Below are 17,500 nucleotides of genomic sequence, written 5' to 3' on the forward strand. Positions count from 1 at the left end.
ATATATATATATATATATATATATATATAATATATATATATATATATATATATATATATATATATATATATATATATATATATATATATATATATATATATATATATATATATATATATATATATATATATATATATATATATATATATATATATATATATATATATATATATATACATATATATATATATATATATATATATATATATATATATATAAGTTTGAAACAGTTCGTTTGGTTAATAAGTACGATAAAGTTTTAGACATCATTCCGTTAGCTGCAAAAAGCGAGAAAAGCTGCAACCGTTCAAAGAGTTGCTCTTAAGGTCTGGTGGGTTCTAATAAGGTTACTTTTTCTATTGTTCCTAAATATGAAAATAAATGTGTGGTAATTATTAGTTATGATTTTAATTTAAAAAAAAATGTTTTTACGAAATATTTATCTCTAAAAATGTTCCGGAAAACTGAAGTTAATTAAACTAAAGTTAAGTAGTTTTCAAATTTTTAAACGTATTCTGACATTAATAGTGAGACCACTCGTGTTGTTGGTTTCTTACATTTAGCGATTTTGTTATTTTCCGTGATAAATTTAATTTTTTTTCAATTAGTACACCATCAAAAAAGTTACCTTTTTTCTTTGTATTTAGATTAGTTTTCTGACTAACGCAAAAATATGTAATGTTTCAACAATTTAGATCTTCTGTTTTTTGAGTATACTCAGAGTGTACTTTGAGGGTGACAAAGAGTTTTTTTGCTGAAAATTAACTTGGTTATTTGCTCTCTCTGCTGTATAATTGTTAAAAACTACAAAAACAAATTGTGGCTATTTCTTTGGAAAATTAGATCTCTTAAAAGTTTGATTCAAATTTGGTATGCCTTCTTTTAGATATGATCAGAAATAAAGACCTTTTCTATGTGATTCTTGGTTCTTTTGGTAGTCTACATTTGCAAGTTAGAATTTGCTCAAAATGTTTCCCAATACAATTTAATATCACGCATTTCTTCAATAGTTAAAAAAAATATTATCCTGATTCTAAGTTGTTGATTTTTTTTTTAAAAATATTTAAAACGGAAAAGTGAACTATTGCCGTAGAAAGAGTACTTGCTATTGAAAAATACTGACGTTCTCATTGAAAAGCGAGATTTGGTACCTAAGTTGATCTGAAAATACTGAAAATAGTTAAAATATAGATTCTGTTTTGCACTTACCGATAATTAAGGTAGTTTCGAAAATTTGTGAACCTTTTTTTGCTGTATTTTGACAACTTTTTTTGTTTTCTGTATAAAAAGACAGAAAAATGGAACAATAGTTCTCTGCAACAATAGTTTTTTAACATTAAACTAACGTTAGTTAAAGGCTACTTTCTGTCTATCACAAACAACAAAATTATCAACCGTACCAGTCCTCAAATTTCTTTGGGGGTTAGGGAACATATGCTACCAGGGCTTTTCTGTTGATTCAGTTTTAGAAGATCGATATCTTTTGTGGAGTAATACAAAAGATACTATTGAGCAGCTGTTAAAAAGCTTGATCGTTGAAGAGCTTTTTTAAATTTTTGTTTACTTAGGAAAAAGTTTCCTAAGTCTGGACATTTTATGAGTATTTCAAGTACAATTCATTCAACAGATGTTTTTTTTAATAATTTGATATCTCGGCAATATTGGTACGGACCCTTCTATCTAAGAACATAGTTCGAGAAAAAAGGCATAAATATTATGAAATCTTTCACACTGTTCACACTGCGTCTACGCATATATTCATAAAAAGAGCTTGAATTAAATGAACCTTGTCTCCTTTAAAAATAAACCTTTAAAGAAAAGATATAGAGGAACAGAGATTCTGTGAAACTGCTAATACAAAATATTTGAGTAGCAAGTTTAACAACTAAGATCTGGGACTAAAACTAAAATGCAAAAAACTAGCAAAACCACTTTTTCTTTTTGCGTTAAGAAATTTTTTCATCTGTTAATATGTTTTAAGACCAATGAAGTTTTTTGCAGTTCCACGAGCTTCAAATTTCTTCCACTTTCCACTTAAAACGGTTTTGTGGACACCTCGAGTTATTTATTTGAACTGGGTAAAAAATAATTCCATATAACTTATGAATTGAAGTCGTGTAACTTATGAAGTGAACATGAAAGGATGCTTAGGAACATCTATCAGTTAGAAATCAAAGTTTAAGGGTACTATTAGCTGTCTGAAACCGAAAACAGGGACGACAAGTTGTTTTTAAGGGGGAAAATGCAACGACTTCTTATCATCATGTTCAATTTCCCAATACTTATAAACAATGATAAAATCGTAGCCTTCAATCGTTCAAACTTATTTGTTCTGAATGCTTCATTATTGACAGCAGCGCTTTCTGAGCGGGTTAGTATTGCTCGCCTATTTTTTTTAAAAATTCGTCACAAACATTTGTTTTGCATTATTTACTTTTGTTGCTTTCTTATCATAATGCGTTAAATTTTTCAGGCGTCTTCAGCTACTTTTTCCTGACTCCATCTGTTCGATTTGGTCACCAAGAGTAGTTGGTCAGCGAAACAAGTTGAGGCGATTGAGATATAATTCAAAAAATTAGGTTAAACTGAAACAGGAAAATCCCATTGAGCCCATTTTTAAGTGCCTTTTTACCTGAACTTTGTTTTAGTTAGTCGGAGTAACCAGGTCTAATGCTCAATGGTATTTACATAAGACCCTTCATCATCTCTTTGTCAAATTTTCGGTCTAATTGCCCAACATAAAGCTCCAAAAATACCTTTGTGATTTTTGTATCTGAAAACAATTTTATTCCCTGTGCTTTTCCTTACTTGGTTCAATTCCAATCGATGACATGGAATTTAACTTCAGTTTTTTTTTGCCACAATCTACAGGGTATGTTTATTTTAGTTGTGAAGAAATTGATCTTCAGTTGAACCTAAATTTTTTGAGCCGTTGTTTCAAGTGGAAATGAAAAGACTAAAAGTTTTGTGTTTTTAGCCTTGCTTCCCATCTCTAAAGTCGAGAGAATATGTACTTTTCGTTTTTCTAGAAAAAAACATTTAGGTTTCTGAATTCGAGGATTTTGACAAAATGTTTTATCTGGTCATTCATTCTGATTCTTTACATTTTCTCATAATATTTAGCATTCAAATTTACTAGTCAATGCGTTTTTGAGGGAGCCTAAAACAAGAAAACTTTATAGGTAATTGTTAACGTAGGAATCTATAATTTGTTTTTCAATTCTACCCTCTGATTTTTCAACATAATGCCTGTTGTTGTCTTTCTGTTCTCAACTCATACGTTTCCCCTCATACACCTTGACAAAAGTGGTTACTTGATAAGTAAGGAACATTTCCTGTCCGAAGTACAGCGGATGTCAATTTCCCTTGTTGATATCTGTACGTCAATTGTAGTTCCTTTAGTTGCCTGATTTAGTAGTTCCTTTAGTTGCCTGATTGTGTGATTTCAACAATTGAACAAAGCTGAAATATTTTTAGGACAAAGAGATTACCTATTGGGAAACTTGAGCTGGAAAATGAAACCTTTCATTTGGCGAAGATTTTTTCCCGGGAATTGCAGATAGTTGGCAATGCCTTTTTCTGATAATTTATTTGTAGTAACGGTTTTGTTACAAATTACTTTAACGCAGAATCATTTATCTCTCGAGAAATCCCATATGAAAAATGATTTTCTTTAAAGAAAACTATGTAGGAAAAAAACTTTACAGCGGAAGCTCAGTACATTAGAAAAACTTCAAAACATTTTAATTTAACTCTTTTTCTTTTACCTTGGTACTTGAGGCTGACTCCGGTGCATCTGCTCTCGTTGTTGGCTACTAGACCAAAACAGGTGGGGGCTGCCACTAAGTCCACTCTCCCAACATATAGACTGATGGACCAGGCCAAGGTCAGTAGAAGAATTGTGGAGCCTGACAAAAACGTGAGAACTGTCGTGGGTGACAAAGAACAAATTTCATAATCTGTTTCACACTTATTTTGATTCAGATCTGGCGAGTTTAGTTTGTTCACGCCTGGAATTATGAGTAAAATTAGAGAGGGGAGAATTCACCACCAAACTTCGACACGGGTAGCAGGGACAATGCCATAATTGGACCGGACTTTTTCCAAGGAAGTAAATGCTATACCCATACCTGCTAGGGTTCCCATTCCCACTGATATCTGATCCTGGGCTGCCGCTTTGGTGCCTAGCCCACTGACCAGAATCATCATGCTATCCGGAACTACACCGCTAACAGGTAAAATGACCCCTCCAATCAGAGCCGGAGCTAAACCCAAATCCAGAAGCATCTCAGCCCCGTCGCTGATCATTTTGGCTGAAAATGCCAAAGTAAGGCCGTAGTAGACTATTAAGACTAAATTGCCCATTATGTAGTTGGAACATGGGTACACTTCCGACACGCAAGAGTCCAGATCTGAGTCAGATTGGGCATTTTGGGTTGATTTGGTTGTGAGGTTGCTCTTTTCCAGTGCTTGTTCTAAACAGCAAAAAAGTCGACTTTAACAATGAAGTTCATCATTATTTTCTTGATAATTTTGAATTATTATTCAGCCTGCTTCGTCTGAAAACCTATTATGGTAAATCTTCAATTGAATACTTTTCTTCCCTTTTTATTTTTCGGCTTTTAAATTAATGATCTTCGAAAAGTGAGCTAAATTTTGCGTTTTTTTCACATGAGTTTATTAATTTAGGTTTAGAACCCACCTTAACTTTGTTTCTATCAATTTAGAAAGTTGCTATCAATTTTTTGTTAAATAGAAAAATTGCGCTAAAACAATATTCCGAACAAATAACCAGATAGAGAGATTGATTTTTAACAGCTCAGAAATGGTGCCATGGAAATGGAGATGTTCAGGATGCTCGGAAATGGAGATGTTGTCTAGCATCCGTTCACTAGGGTTCTAATCCATATTAATTTATTTTAAGTATTTGGCTATAGAAACATACTGAACAGAAATGAATGAGTTCAAAGTTGAAATCTTAGTTTCAATATCTCGTGAGCCGTTGGAATACGTTGGAAGTATACGTTGGAATACAGTGTAAACTGTTATCATTATGCTAGTTTGTAAAACTGAAAAACAGTTGGAAAAAGAAAAAAAATGAATGCCTTTTATTACATTGTTTTAAGCGAGCTTTGATCCATGGCATAACCATCAAAATATTGAATTTGCACTCGTCGATTGAGACACAAGAGAAGAAGGTACAAAAAGAGAAAGAAAATCAAGGAAGATCCCCTCGCTATCCAAGATAGATTTCAATGAAACGGTCCATAAGCAGCACTTAAGAAACATGATTGTTCTCAAGACACAATAGCATCAATTCAAAATTACATGAAACTCCAATGACGTACATTGCCCCTGACGTGAACTGAAATGCCCGGGTCCAGGTTATTTGGGTTTTTCTAAGAAATGCGGTAAATTTTTGTAAGAAAGGCGCTAATTGCGGTGAATGGGGTGAAAAAAGTAATTCACCGCATTTCTAACAAAACTTCACCGCCAAACCTGAACCCGGGTGTTACTGCAAATCAGTGAACTAATCTTTAATGATAACCAATGGATTAAAATAATGATAACCAAAATAATAGTCAATCCACTCATTTAGATCAACTTACATTTAAAAACCTAACTCGGTTTAGTAGTGAAGCACGAATGACGACGTTGCAATGTCACTAGTAATAAAGTCGAATGACAAATTTAGCGCCAACATAGTTACAAATTAACTGTCCTCACTGCTTGCTCTGGAAACCTATGTTCATAAATTCGCGCGAGGCTTTTTGATAGTTTGTTCTCTCTGGCCTGATTCCGTTGATCTATATTGAAAAAGGTATGTCTAAAAATGAGTCAAATATTTATATATTCATATATAAATTTGCCGAAAATTTGTATCAATAAAGATCAACAGAATCCAGCCAAAGAAAAAAAACATTGAAGCGGCCCAGACAATTGTGTGAATTCAGACATCCAGAGCAAGCAGTGAGGACAATCTTTTTCAAAAAAGTGTAACAATACTAACAGCAAACAAGCACACACAAATACACAAGCACACACACAGAGGAAATCAGTTTGATTTTTAAATACGGCTTGCGTGCTGTCAGTAAATAAATGTCTTGTAGACAAATACAATGTTTTGTAGACATATAATCTAAAGATACCAATGAAAAGAAAGAGATCTAAAAAGATTGAAGAAAATCGCTTTTCTGTTAATAGTTGTGATCTCTATAACTAAGTTCGACTTATGTAGAGAAAAAAATACCTTCAAACAGCCACCAATGGAAATGAGATGACCTCAAAATTTCCATTACTGTAACCAAATGTCAATTAAAGAAGTCGCAAAAGTCGTTTTGTTTGTGAGGTGAGTCTTGTGCGACCAACAATTTGCTCAGCTGCATGAACGATAACTAACCCTAATAAATTTAAAATCGAACTCAGTAAACAACTGAGTCCCAAATCCGCATGAAAAAACAAATGAACAAAAGGTGGTATGAAGCTTATTTGATCTCTTACGCTCGTGACAAAAACTTGGTGGCAAAATGAAAAAAAAACAGCAGGACAAATCCTGACGTACAATTCAAAAAAATTTCATTGACTAAACAAAAAACTAGACCTAGAACGGACTTTTAGTGAATTGGGAAAACCATTTCTGAAAAAATAATCAGCTCAAAAAAATAAAAAAAAACAGAATATCATTGACAAAATGCCCCATGTGAACAAAAAACCACTAACGAGAAATCGAAAATTGGTTTAAACAAAAAACTAGGCCAAGAAGGAACAATGAATGGATTGGGAAAACTGTTTAGAAAAAAATCCGACTCAAAAAATATAAAGAACAGAAAAAATTAAAGTGAAATTGCCGCATGTGAACAAAAAACCACTAGCTAGAAAGCGAATTTTTGTTCAAGCACCGTATTCTCGCTCTATTTCAAAATTAGAGCAAAAAAAAATTCACGCCGCAAAACTGCTCGCTTTTTCGCTCCACTTCTGTTTCGGCGTGACCAAAATCACCACTCCAAATTGACTTCAAAAATCATGAAAATGTGTGAACAGATCTTTAAAAAAAGACAGCGCCCCAATACAATTCAAATTGTTTGGATTGTAAAAAAACTAGCAGACGGCAAACAACAGCTTTTCTCAGCTGTTCATAACGCAACTATGTATTTTTTTGTCAAGTTTTTCCAGTTTGCCAAATGAAATCGTTGAAATTCTACAATTTTTTTCTGTTGGGAATTTTCTTTCGATGTTGAAATATCCGTGTCTGGATAGAACAGTCCCAGACAAAACAGTTCCAAATTGCAAAATAATCCCAGACAAAACAGTCCCAGACAAAACGGTCCCAAGAAAACAGACAAAACAGTCCCAGACAAAATAGTCCCAAATTTTATATTGAAACAATTATAAATGTAATCTACAAACAATTAACAAACATTATCTATGAATTCAACTTCTGAATGCATTGCTTTTAACTGATATGAATAAGGACTAAACCAAAAAATTGTTTTAAAATACCTTAATTGGTAAAATATTGTTGCAATAGGCCTATTTTTTTCAAAGAGATACACTCACATGAATAACTTTAAGGTTTCCTTTGTTAATTTATGTGCATATGTTTGACTATTTTCTCTGGGACTGTTTTGTCTGTTTTCTTGGGACTAATTTGTCTGGGACTGTTTTGTCTGGGAATAGTGTGCTATTTGGGACTGTTTTGTCCGAGACTGTTGTGTCTGGGACTATTTTGTGTTCACCGAAATATCAACTATTTAACTTTTCCCTATAAAAAGGTGGTCGATTGCAGACTATACCATTTTTATTTACTTTAGAATGAAGCTGGACTCAGGATAGCAAAATATAAGTCAAATGAAATAGCAGAAGCCATTTGTTGAGAAATCAAGTGCAACTGATTGATACCATATACTCACTTGTACGGCCTGCTTCTCGTTGTTTATCTACCTCTTATTCCGACTCCACTTTTTGGGGGGATGTATGATCTATATGCTAATGCGTTCTTTTTGTTCCGTCATTTTCGCCCGTCAATATAATTATCACACAGAGTTGTGAGGAGTGTCAATAGAAAGCATGTCCAGAGTAGAATGCTTAATGAAAACCAGTTTTTTATTTTTGTTTTTTTTTTCGCGGAAAAATCGAGGTTTTCAAGAAAATTTAACTACTTTCTGTTGATTTTGTTAACTTTTTCCGTAATTTTGCGCAAGCGTTCTTCAATCTGGCTAAAAGTATGTTGGAACTCTATTAGTTCTAATTTTAGAGATTGATGACAGTTGTTCAGTTGTTTGATTCAACTTTTGGACAAATTTTTACTAAAATTTTGCTAAATTCAGCTTTTTTTGAAATATGGCACAAATTATGCTTCTTTAATCCAATACTTCCAAAATTACTTGAAAAAGACTTTAAACGACTGCTGATGCAATCTTTTTTTTACTCAGATGACAGTTTTTCATCTCCGCTTCCTAGTAAGGTGTTCTGCAACCACTATTTAGCCGGCGGTTCGCTAATTTGGATCCAAATTTACATAAAATAAAAATTTATTTGTGAACTATTAAGTTTATTTAGGCAAATAATTTTTTACGTCACGGTTCAGAGTATTTAAAGTTAGCAAACAGCTGTGCAACTGCGAGGCCAATTTTGGTCTCATCACGGATTTCCTCATTGAAAAATATTCACTTTAAATTTGGTCGCTGTCTTTTTTTGCAGCTTTTGTCGTTTTATTCATAGACAATTCCTCTTCCATTCAGAGTTTTATCCCTATTAAGGAGATATTAATCTTTCAAAGAAAAGTTGATTGCCTTTATGGCTCCGACAAATTGTTTTCCTAAGTTTTTAATCAATTTTTCAGTTTTGCCATTATTTGTTGTTCATTTTGTTGTTCTTTAACAGATTTGGCACTTTTCTTTCAAATATTTGAGATTTTTCGATTTTTGCCTGAAATTGATATTCTTTTATTTTTAGTCGTATAACGTAGTCTGAACAATGACAGGTTTCTGGGTCATCCTATGAAAACATAGGATTTCTCTCTTTTTTAGTATAATGAAGTTGATAGTCCACGTTTATAATGATTTTAACGTATTTGTTTTCGAAAACATCAATGTAATTTTGAACTTTTCACCTATTCTTCTACTTGTTGTCAACTTGTAACTAAGACTCATTCGAGACAGTTGCCATTCGCGTGCTTGTAAAGCAGACCGTTATTTGTATTTATCTTCATCTGTACTGTATCAGCCGATACTTTTATGACCTTGACACTGTGAGTTTTCTATAAAAATTTTATGAGTTTTTGGTACATATCAATATTTTGGGTTCTTTCTGTTGTCTTTTTACATTGCTTCTTTGAATATTCATCTTCAAATGAACATTGACTTAAACAATTTTTCTGTAGATACGATATGTTTTAAATGGTTTCAACTATGGTTTCAACTATTTGTCTTCGTAATTTTGTTTGATTTTCTGAGTTTTGTGTTCTGAGTTATTTGATATCCGATACTATTTTGACTATGAGAAATATATATTGAGTTTCCCGTTTTTACTGTTTCTAGCTGCTTGATTTTGGTGGTTTTCTTGTCTTCTGGTCCCATTAGTTCCAGCTCTTATTGGTCTTATAATATGTTTTTTTGTTCATTTTATGGTTTGAGTTTTTAACAGTCTGTTTTTACTCAAACACTAACTGATTTCGAACAGCATGTAAACTTTTGAATATTTGATATTCTTTCCTTATTTGGTAGAAAATAAAGTCAATTGGTGAAGAACGCGGCCGAAATATTATGTTTTGTCTTCATTGGAAGTAACTCACTGATTCTTCACTGAAAACAATTGTAGTAAAATATACAAGTTATAGATGAATAATGTACCCGAGTGAGGTTTTTTTATACAATAACTTTTTGCATCTTGACTAGTTACAAAAACACTCTAAATTATACAAAAGTTTATCAGTTAATTCAAAATAATGATGGTTTTATTTGCTAAATTTTTTTGAATCATTTTTCAAAATGAGCTTTTTTGTTGTTTTTTGAGAATTTTTTTGATGCCGAATTTCATTTGCTATATTGGTTGATTTAACGCCTAAGCAGGTTAGCATTGATATTATGGTTTGCTTTTAACCTTGTTGTATTTTAACTTGTATGGTGTATGTGTGTACTTGTGCATGCGTTTGTGCGTGCGTGTGTGTGTGTGTGTGTGTGTTTGTTTATATGTGTGTGCGTGTGTCTGTTTTCGTCTGTATGCGTGTGTGCGCGCGTGTGTGTGTATGTATGTGTTTGATTTTGTAAACTGGCGTGTGTATGTGTATGGTGTGCGTGCGTGCGTGCGTTTGCAAATGTGCGTTTGTTTTTATGTATGTGTGTGTGTATGTTGTGTGTGTGTGTTTGCGCGTGTGCGTGTGTGTGTGTGTTTGAGTGTGTCTGCGCGTATGTTTTTGTGTATGTGGCGTGTGTGTGTTTGTGTATGTGGCGTGTGTGCGTGCGTGCTTGCGCCCGTGTGTGTGTGTGTGTGTGTGTGTGTGTGTGTGTGTGTGTGTGTGTGTGTAAGTGTGCGTCGTAGATTTGTACAACCGCAAAAAGCTGGCCTTCTGTGTATATAACTTTGTCTTATACTTTTTCAACCAAAATATCTGCTACAAGCGTTGTTGCGTAATTCGTGATTACTCTTCGCGTTTCTTGCAAGACGTTCATTTGATTTTTGGTTTTAGAGTTTTTAGGATTATTTTTAGGGAGGCACATTCTGTTTCCTTTTACGTACTGCTCTAAATTTCGTCTGCATTTGGTTTTCATTTCGAGATCTTTAGTGGTTTTATGTCTGTTTTATTTTTCCCAATTGAACAACAGAGCTTCTTTTTAATGCAAGCCTTCTTTTAAATTTACATTATTTTCTGTTTGTACAAAAAAAATGAGAATTGATTGTACTCTATTTCGATTTACATATTCTGTGCTCACCAATGATTCTTTGACAATATCACACTTGCTCTGTTGATATTGTTACATCAATATTGTACATTATTCATGGTGTACAAAGACACGCGCTTCAGTGTATGGGTGACCTTTGATATTGTTTCATGCTCTCACTTCAAAGTAGTTCTGTTTTTTTTTTGCTGATTCAGTTCTTCGCCAATATGATTCACTCCCGAAAAATCTTTTTTTTTAGTTTTCATTCATTGAGATTTTGCTGAAATGTATAAACAACATCTTTAAGCTCATTGTTGTCTGATGTACTTCAACCTGAGTACATCATTATTTATGTATAGTACCACCACGCATAATCCATGAAGTTGAAAACTTTTAGTTTTTTAAATAAAGTTATGCTTACCACTAGCCCGTTTTTCCAGGCCAGTTTCAGGTACTTGATGATGCCAGAGAACAACATCTGGCTCTTGAACAACTTTCTCCGCTGAAGTAACTAATCCAAACTCCCTAGCAGGATAAAGTAAAAAGCAAACAAGTAAACAAACAACGCGCTGTGGGGGCATTTTTGCAAGGAACAACATATTGGAGATAAATAAAGGATATAAGCACAAATAATGCAATCAGCAATCAAGGTAGAGTAAAGGTAGAAAAAACAAGGTAGAAATTAAATCGGTTAGGAAAGTAAGACTATCTTTGATTTCTGAGTGCGTATTCCCTTAAGAGATTCCAACAGAAATACTCAAGTGTCACATGAAACAAAACAAGTCGGCTTTTTAATAAGTTGAATATTTCAAGTTGATTTCTTCCTTAAATTTGACTTGTATTGTCGATTTTTTGACGGCGTTGAATTTTCATTCAAACCTCACAAAAGCGAATTGTGAAACTCTTTATTGTGTTCTGGAAATTTTGAATAAATAAAGTCAATTTCTCGTTGTTTATTGTTTTTACGGTAAAAAGTGTTGGCGATAAAAATTTAGTCTAAATTGTTGCTAATCTCGATCAATGAATCAGTACAGCTTATTATCAGCATTTTTCATTTTCAAACCCGTTGGAAAATAAACACTGCAAATTTTACAAGATAAGCAACCGTTATTTTGTTTCGAACAATAGTACTGATTTTGCTTGCAAAGGCAAGATTTATTGTTTTCTGTAACTTTAATCAAACGTTGAAAATTCGATTTTTTTCCTGGTGTAATAAATAACAACTTTGACGCCAATTAGAGAAAACAATACGATGAAACAAATACGAGTAAACAACCAAACAAAATTTAACCAGGTAAATTTGGTTAAAATCAGTCAATACTGAGACAAACTGTCTTTTTCAGCCTCATTGCTTTCTGTGACGTCATTATTAATTCAGCCCTTTTGCAGCCGGTTGGATTAGGAAGCAACGCGATCCGATTTCACAAAATGGTAGTAATCTAATCGAAGAAATGAGATGAATAAAAGTCAACACAAAGAGTCTTCACGGGGTGTAAGGGGGGGGGGGGTGCGTTGGTTAATGTTGTATATGCTAATAGCCTTTTACACCTAGACTAAATACAAATATACAAAAGCACGCACTATTTTTTGTTTTGTGCGCTATGGTCACGTTGTTTGTCCTTTCTGATATTTTCTGCAATAACTTATTCCCAAGGATAGTAAGGAGTAAATTTAGACAAGGGTAGCTATCATGGGGTTGAGCTTCGTGGGTTGAAGTTACTCTTTTATGGAAAAGTTTATTTGCATAATTATGCATATATAGGGCTCTCCTAAAATCTTGGAGTGGTGTGAAAATATCCAAAGGTGGTTTAATATTGTGAAGTATATAAGAAATAACGGTAGCTCGGGGACTGTTTTTATAAGTTATATAAATTTGAAATTTTTGATGTACTTTGGATAAATGGGAAAAAAAATCTACAACCAATGTATAGAGACTTCCAAAATGCAAAGAAGTCTAAAATATAATTAATATTGAAAGGTTTCAATTTAAAACCTTTGAAAAGATACGTGACCTTATCTGTATATAATAATAACCCAAATTGTTAATATGAAGAAACTTGATCTATTTTAATTTTAAAAAAAATGTCGCCGCCGCCAAATATCTATAATTCTCCTTGTTCGTGTTTGTAATATTCGTATAAATAGGCACCTTTAAAAGCAGTACGCGCGCTAAACTATACGAAATTGCGCGGCAATAAATAAAAATATGTTTGTGATATTATTTGTCTTTCACAATAATGGATGTTTTTCGACCGTTTGTTCATACAGGAAACGTGAAATATTTAATCAGTATACACCGAGTGAAAGAAACAAAATTTACTATATTTTCTAACGTAGTTTTGTAGTAAGTTACGTTTTATTCTTAAGGTGGAAGAAAAGAAAAGTCTTTGAGTAAAAAATAGTAGCTGGCGTGAAAGAGTGTAAGTATAGTAGTATAGTAATTATACGAAGCGTCACACAAGCCAGCCGGCTTCCTATTTTTTTTTTAAAAACTCTGTTCCCTGTTATTTTCTGCAATATTTGTGTTGTTTTGTCTTTTTTGCTTCCTGGCCGTTTCTATTCTCTTATATCAGCCAGATAGAACAGCACTGCTACAAAATGAGAAACGAAGTATAAGGAGTGGGGTGGGGTGTGTGTGCGGGGGGGGGATTGAGGTGGCATGGATGCGTTGGATAAAGGGTGTGCTTGATTGGTGTTCTTCCCAGTATAAGGAATGGTAGCTTGCCTCGCCAAAAGACTGGAATAAAAGGCAAGAAGTGAAAAATTGAAGGCTACGATCACGCAGTGTATAATGCTCACTCTATAGATGTACGCATACAAACGTAAAAAAAACGTAGCAAAAAGCGAAATATATAAAACGTGAAATACGGTAAAATTTTGTTAGAAAAAAACGAGAATCAAATATTCAAAGTACAAAACAAAAATACCTTAAATTTTGTAGCAAAAAGGAGGTTAAAAATCAAATTTAGAAAATAAGTAATTGAAAAAACGCGAGGAAAGTGAGAGCGAAACGGGGGGGAAACAATTGATATAAGGTAGAGAAAGCGCGATGGAAATATTGATGAAAAGGGGGAGGGGAGAGGGAACCGATAGTGTAATACAAACTGGGAGATAAAGACGCCAGAAATTATTTTCTGGTCATTTTGTTCATCTCTTCATTTTATTTGACTGGAAAGCGACGCTGTGAACTGTTTGGTTTGCTTTTATCATTATACATACAAGGGTATATCATGTATGCGTGCATATATACGCTTTGCCTATTTTACATTTCGCACTGCGTCTTGATTTTAAATTCAAATTGCGAAAAAATCCAGCAGCTTGAAAGAAACGTGACTGTGGGTTGTCGCTTTTATAAGTCAAAAGTCAGCAAGAAATCAGAACATCAAAATTAACATTTTCAATGCAAGAAGCAACAGAATTTAGCTGATGCAGTTTTTCATCTACAGTAGGCCTCAAGAATCATATACGCAAGTTTACAAATTGTTTTAAAAAACAAAAGAAGGAAGTTAAATTTGATTATCCTCGAGGGTGAAAACCTATTTAATTTCTCCAACCCTTTCGCCAGTGAAATAAGTCTTATAACCTTATGTACTATGACCTAGCTACATTGCATACTTAAGAACATGTAATGCATAGTCAATGTTCCTTCACGCTTTTGGGTCATTTTTGAAGGGTACCATTTCACAAAAAAAGCAAACATGTTGAGAATAGGCTTAAAATTTTGGTTCAATCCTACTTACGTAAGAAAATAGAATTTGCTCTCACAGTGAGTACAGGTTAAATTACTTCAAGATCTCAAATCATTTGTAAATTCTAAAAATTCGATTCAAATGAGAACGATCATACCCCTGTCGAGGCCGAATGGTTAACTTGTAAGAACTTGCAAATTAATCATTTGACTTAAAAGGCTCTTGAAAGTTAACCATTCATCTCGCAGGGTTCTTACGAGTTAAACATTTGACTGAGATAATTTCTTACATAAGTTCTTTGAATATAAGTTAAGTTGTTGCCAGATAACTTTTCTGCCTATATTGTAGCAAAAAGCAATAGAAGTTGCAAGATATGATTATAAACAGATGCTTCAAAGAGGTAGTTATAGAAATATTACCACAAAGCTTAAAGCTTAATAACCAAAGTTAATATTGTTTCAACATTTTTTCAAAAGTCGGGGAATATATGCGAGACTGGCTTCTTTTTCAGTCAAATTTTCACTTTTGTTTGCGCCTCGCAGAGAAGAAAAGAAAGACAGCATTTTGTAGCCCCCAGGATCTTGTTTTCATTTTTATTAAAAGATATTTGAAAAGTTTGAAAAAGGGGAACTCTGGAAAAATTTCGAATTAAAAATTGAAAGGGATAACGAAAGATCGCTTGGGGACGGGGCGGGTGGAGGGGGGTGGGGCTGACTGATTACATTGGAAATTGCAATATATACAAACGAAAATGAATGTAGTTAATTTAGTTAGGTTACAAGGAGCTTTTTAACAATTCCTTCAAATTTCAAGCCTAAAAATTAGCAAATAAACTGTATGAACAAAATGAAATGAATAGCTATATTCTTTGCGTAGATTTTTAAAAAATCTTTACGTCTCTCTGTTTTCTGCTGGTCAAAAACTATTGTACGAATCAATTTCATCTGTATCAATTTTTTTGGGAAATTATTGATTTTAGGTAGTTAAGAGCTCTCAAAATAGCAACGACTAACTTCGAAAAGGTAGGAAAAAACTTAACTAACTATTCTTTTCTAAATTCTATACTTTTTGCAACAACTTCTTTTCCTTCAATCAGAACTAATAATTTGAGTTTTTTTGAAAATTTTGCAGTCGTAAAAAAACCGGTATCATGAAATGAACATTAAATCAGCCCAATCCATTATTGAACAAAAGAAGGAAATTTTCTTTTCTTCAGTTCTCATAAACATTAGTAAATTCTCCTATTTTGTCAAAAATACTTTTATTAAAAAGAGTGAAAAGACCGATTATAAAATTTACTGACAACGAACGTTTCTCAAAGCTCCCAATAAAGAGACTTTACGAAGAGCTCTCAAAGCTCTTGTACATATTAAAAACAACTAGAGGCAGAGTGTAAAAACTGTCAGAAGTATTAAAAAGTATTAAAAAAACTACTTAAGATAGAAAGCTTTGCCAAACAATTGCGGCTCTAAAAATATTCAGAGCCAAATGTGTGTTTATTAAATCTAAAGTTCAACATGTATGCGTAATCTTAGTGTCAATTTTATGATTAGAAGACAAGTGCGTCCAATAGTTCACACCAAGCTCTTCAAAAAAACAACCAAGACCCAAATCAACGGTGGCGAGCATTGCGTAGAGATCAGATGCCAAAAAGAATATTTCAATTTTTTAAATTTTGTTGGGTGCGAGATCGGTATTTGTGTTTGTGTGTGCGTGTGTTTGTGCGTGTGTGCGCGTCTGTATGGACCTTTGTATAAATATGAATTTTTTCATAATGTGTGGCATGTGAGTAAGAGAGAGAAAAAGAGAGAGACAAACAGAGTTAGCTTGAGAGAAATAGTTCCTTCAACTGTTAGACACAGATAGATTCAGAGAACGAAAATTCGCAGAAATAATGAGAAAATTGAAAAAGTACTGAATTTTGGATACAAATTGAGAATTCAAATATGTCTAATTCCAATGCTTTGCATTTTTTATTCTCGCTGATAACAAGATTGTGAAATTTTGAAGAAATGATTGTCCCCTTATGCTCATTGCAAAAAGTTCATTTCAGATTTTCCTGTCAGTTTTATGATTACCGATGCAATTGCCTAAAGAGGTCTGCACCTAGTTTTCCAAAAATCATGAGTAGCATCCTTGATCCGATAGTTAAGAACAATCTGAAACAAATTCGGGCAATTTTCCATCAGGAATTCAATTAATTTAATCTCTATACTGAAACCCGATATCCGTTGGACATTTAAAGGCTTTCACGAGGATCCCCCAACTTGTCTTTTCTTCAGGTATTTACTGGACACGACTGCTGCTCCCTGGCTATTCATAACAATGGAATTTGATTTTATTAATGTTTTAGAAATACTCTAAAATAATGACGCGTTGCACAGATTTTTTTGACAATTTGAAAGTTCAGATGAAAACTCATGGAAATTTCCAACAGGATAGCTATCCCTGAGATAACAGTGAATCACTCGTGGATACTAGCGGGCATTTTGCATTCTTGTTTAACTAGTATTGTCTAATGTTTTTTCTGAGATCACGTGAAATTGTATTTCTAAAAGCTAAGGTGTAGCAGAGAAACATAATTGATGACAAAAACTCCGAAAGTTTTATATAAAAATTCAGCCGCAAAATGCAGCTGTCAAATTGTTCAGCCACATCTGCTTTTTTGCAGTTTGCTTACGTTTATGTTTAAAAGAAGAAAGAGACATTTTTTAAAATATAATTCAGTGAAAAAGTTAAATCTAGTTGATATTTTTTGATGATCAAATGATAGAAAGTAGAAAAAAGGAAAAAAAATAACAGCAGGTAAAAAAAGATTGGATGTCGGAAAAAACTTGAAAAGGAGAAATTTTCAAAATGTTTTCTAACACCACTGGAATTCAACTGAAATTGATTCTTTTTTTGTTTTTGTTTTTTTCTTCAGGTTAGAAC

The 17,500-nt window shown here is 33.1% G+C and overlaps 1 protein-coding gene across 3 annotated transcripts in view; it reads right to left on the reverse strand.

Annotated features, from left to right (window-relative positions):
- The window catches only part of LOC142345770 (uncharacterized), a 47,456-nt gene that overhangs the window by 23,208 nt on the left and 6,748 nt on the right, over nt 1-17,500 (reverse strand). Inside the window, exons 1-4 of one of the 3 annotated variants that reach the window (XM_075398090.1) lie at nt 13,234-13,465; nt 11,302-12,319; nt 4,131-4,475; nt 3,768-3,908 (exon numbers count right to left, since the gene is read on the reverse strand). In XM_075398090.1, the coding sequence (XP_075254205.1) occupies nt 3,768-3,908; nt 4,131-4,475; nt 11,302-11,479 (664 nt within the window). In that variant the 5' untranslated portion in view covers nt 11,480-12,319; nt 13,234-13,465. Of the gene's footprint in view, nt 1-3,767; nt 3,909-4,130; nt 4,476-11,301; nt 12,771-13,233; nt 13,466-17,500 lie in introns of those variants that run through there. The other 2 variants (XM_075398089.1, XM_075398088.1) reach the window with 2 other exon arrangements.

Source organism: Convolutriloba macropyga, chromosome 9 (assembly GCF_964194025.1).
Source record: "Convolutriloba macropyga chromosome 9, txConMacr16.3, whole genome shotgun sequence".
Classification (NCBI taxonomy): Eukaryota; Metazoa; Xenacoelomorpha; order Acoela; family Convolutidae; genus Convolutriloba; species Convolutriloba macropyga.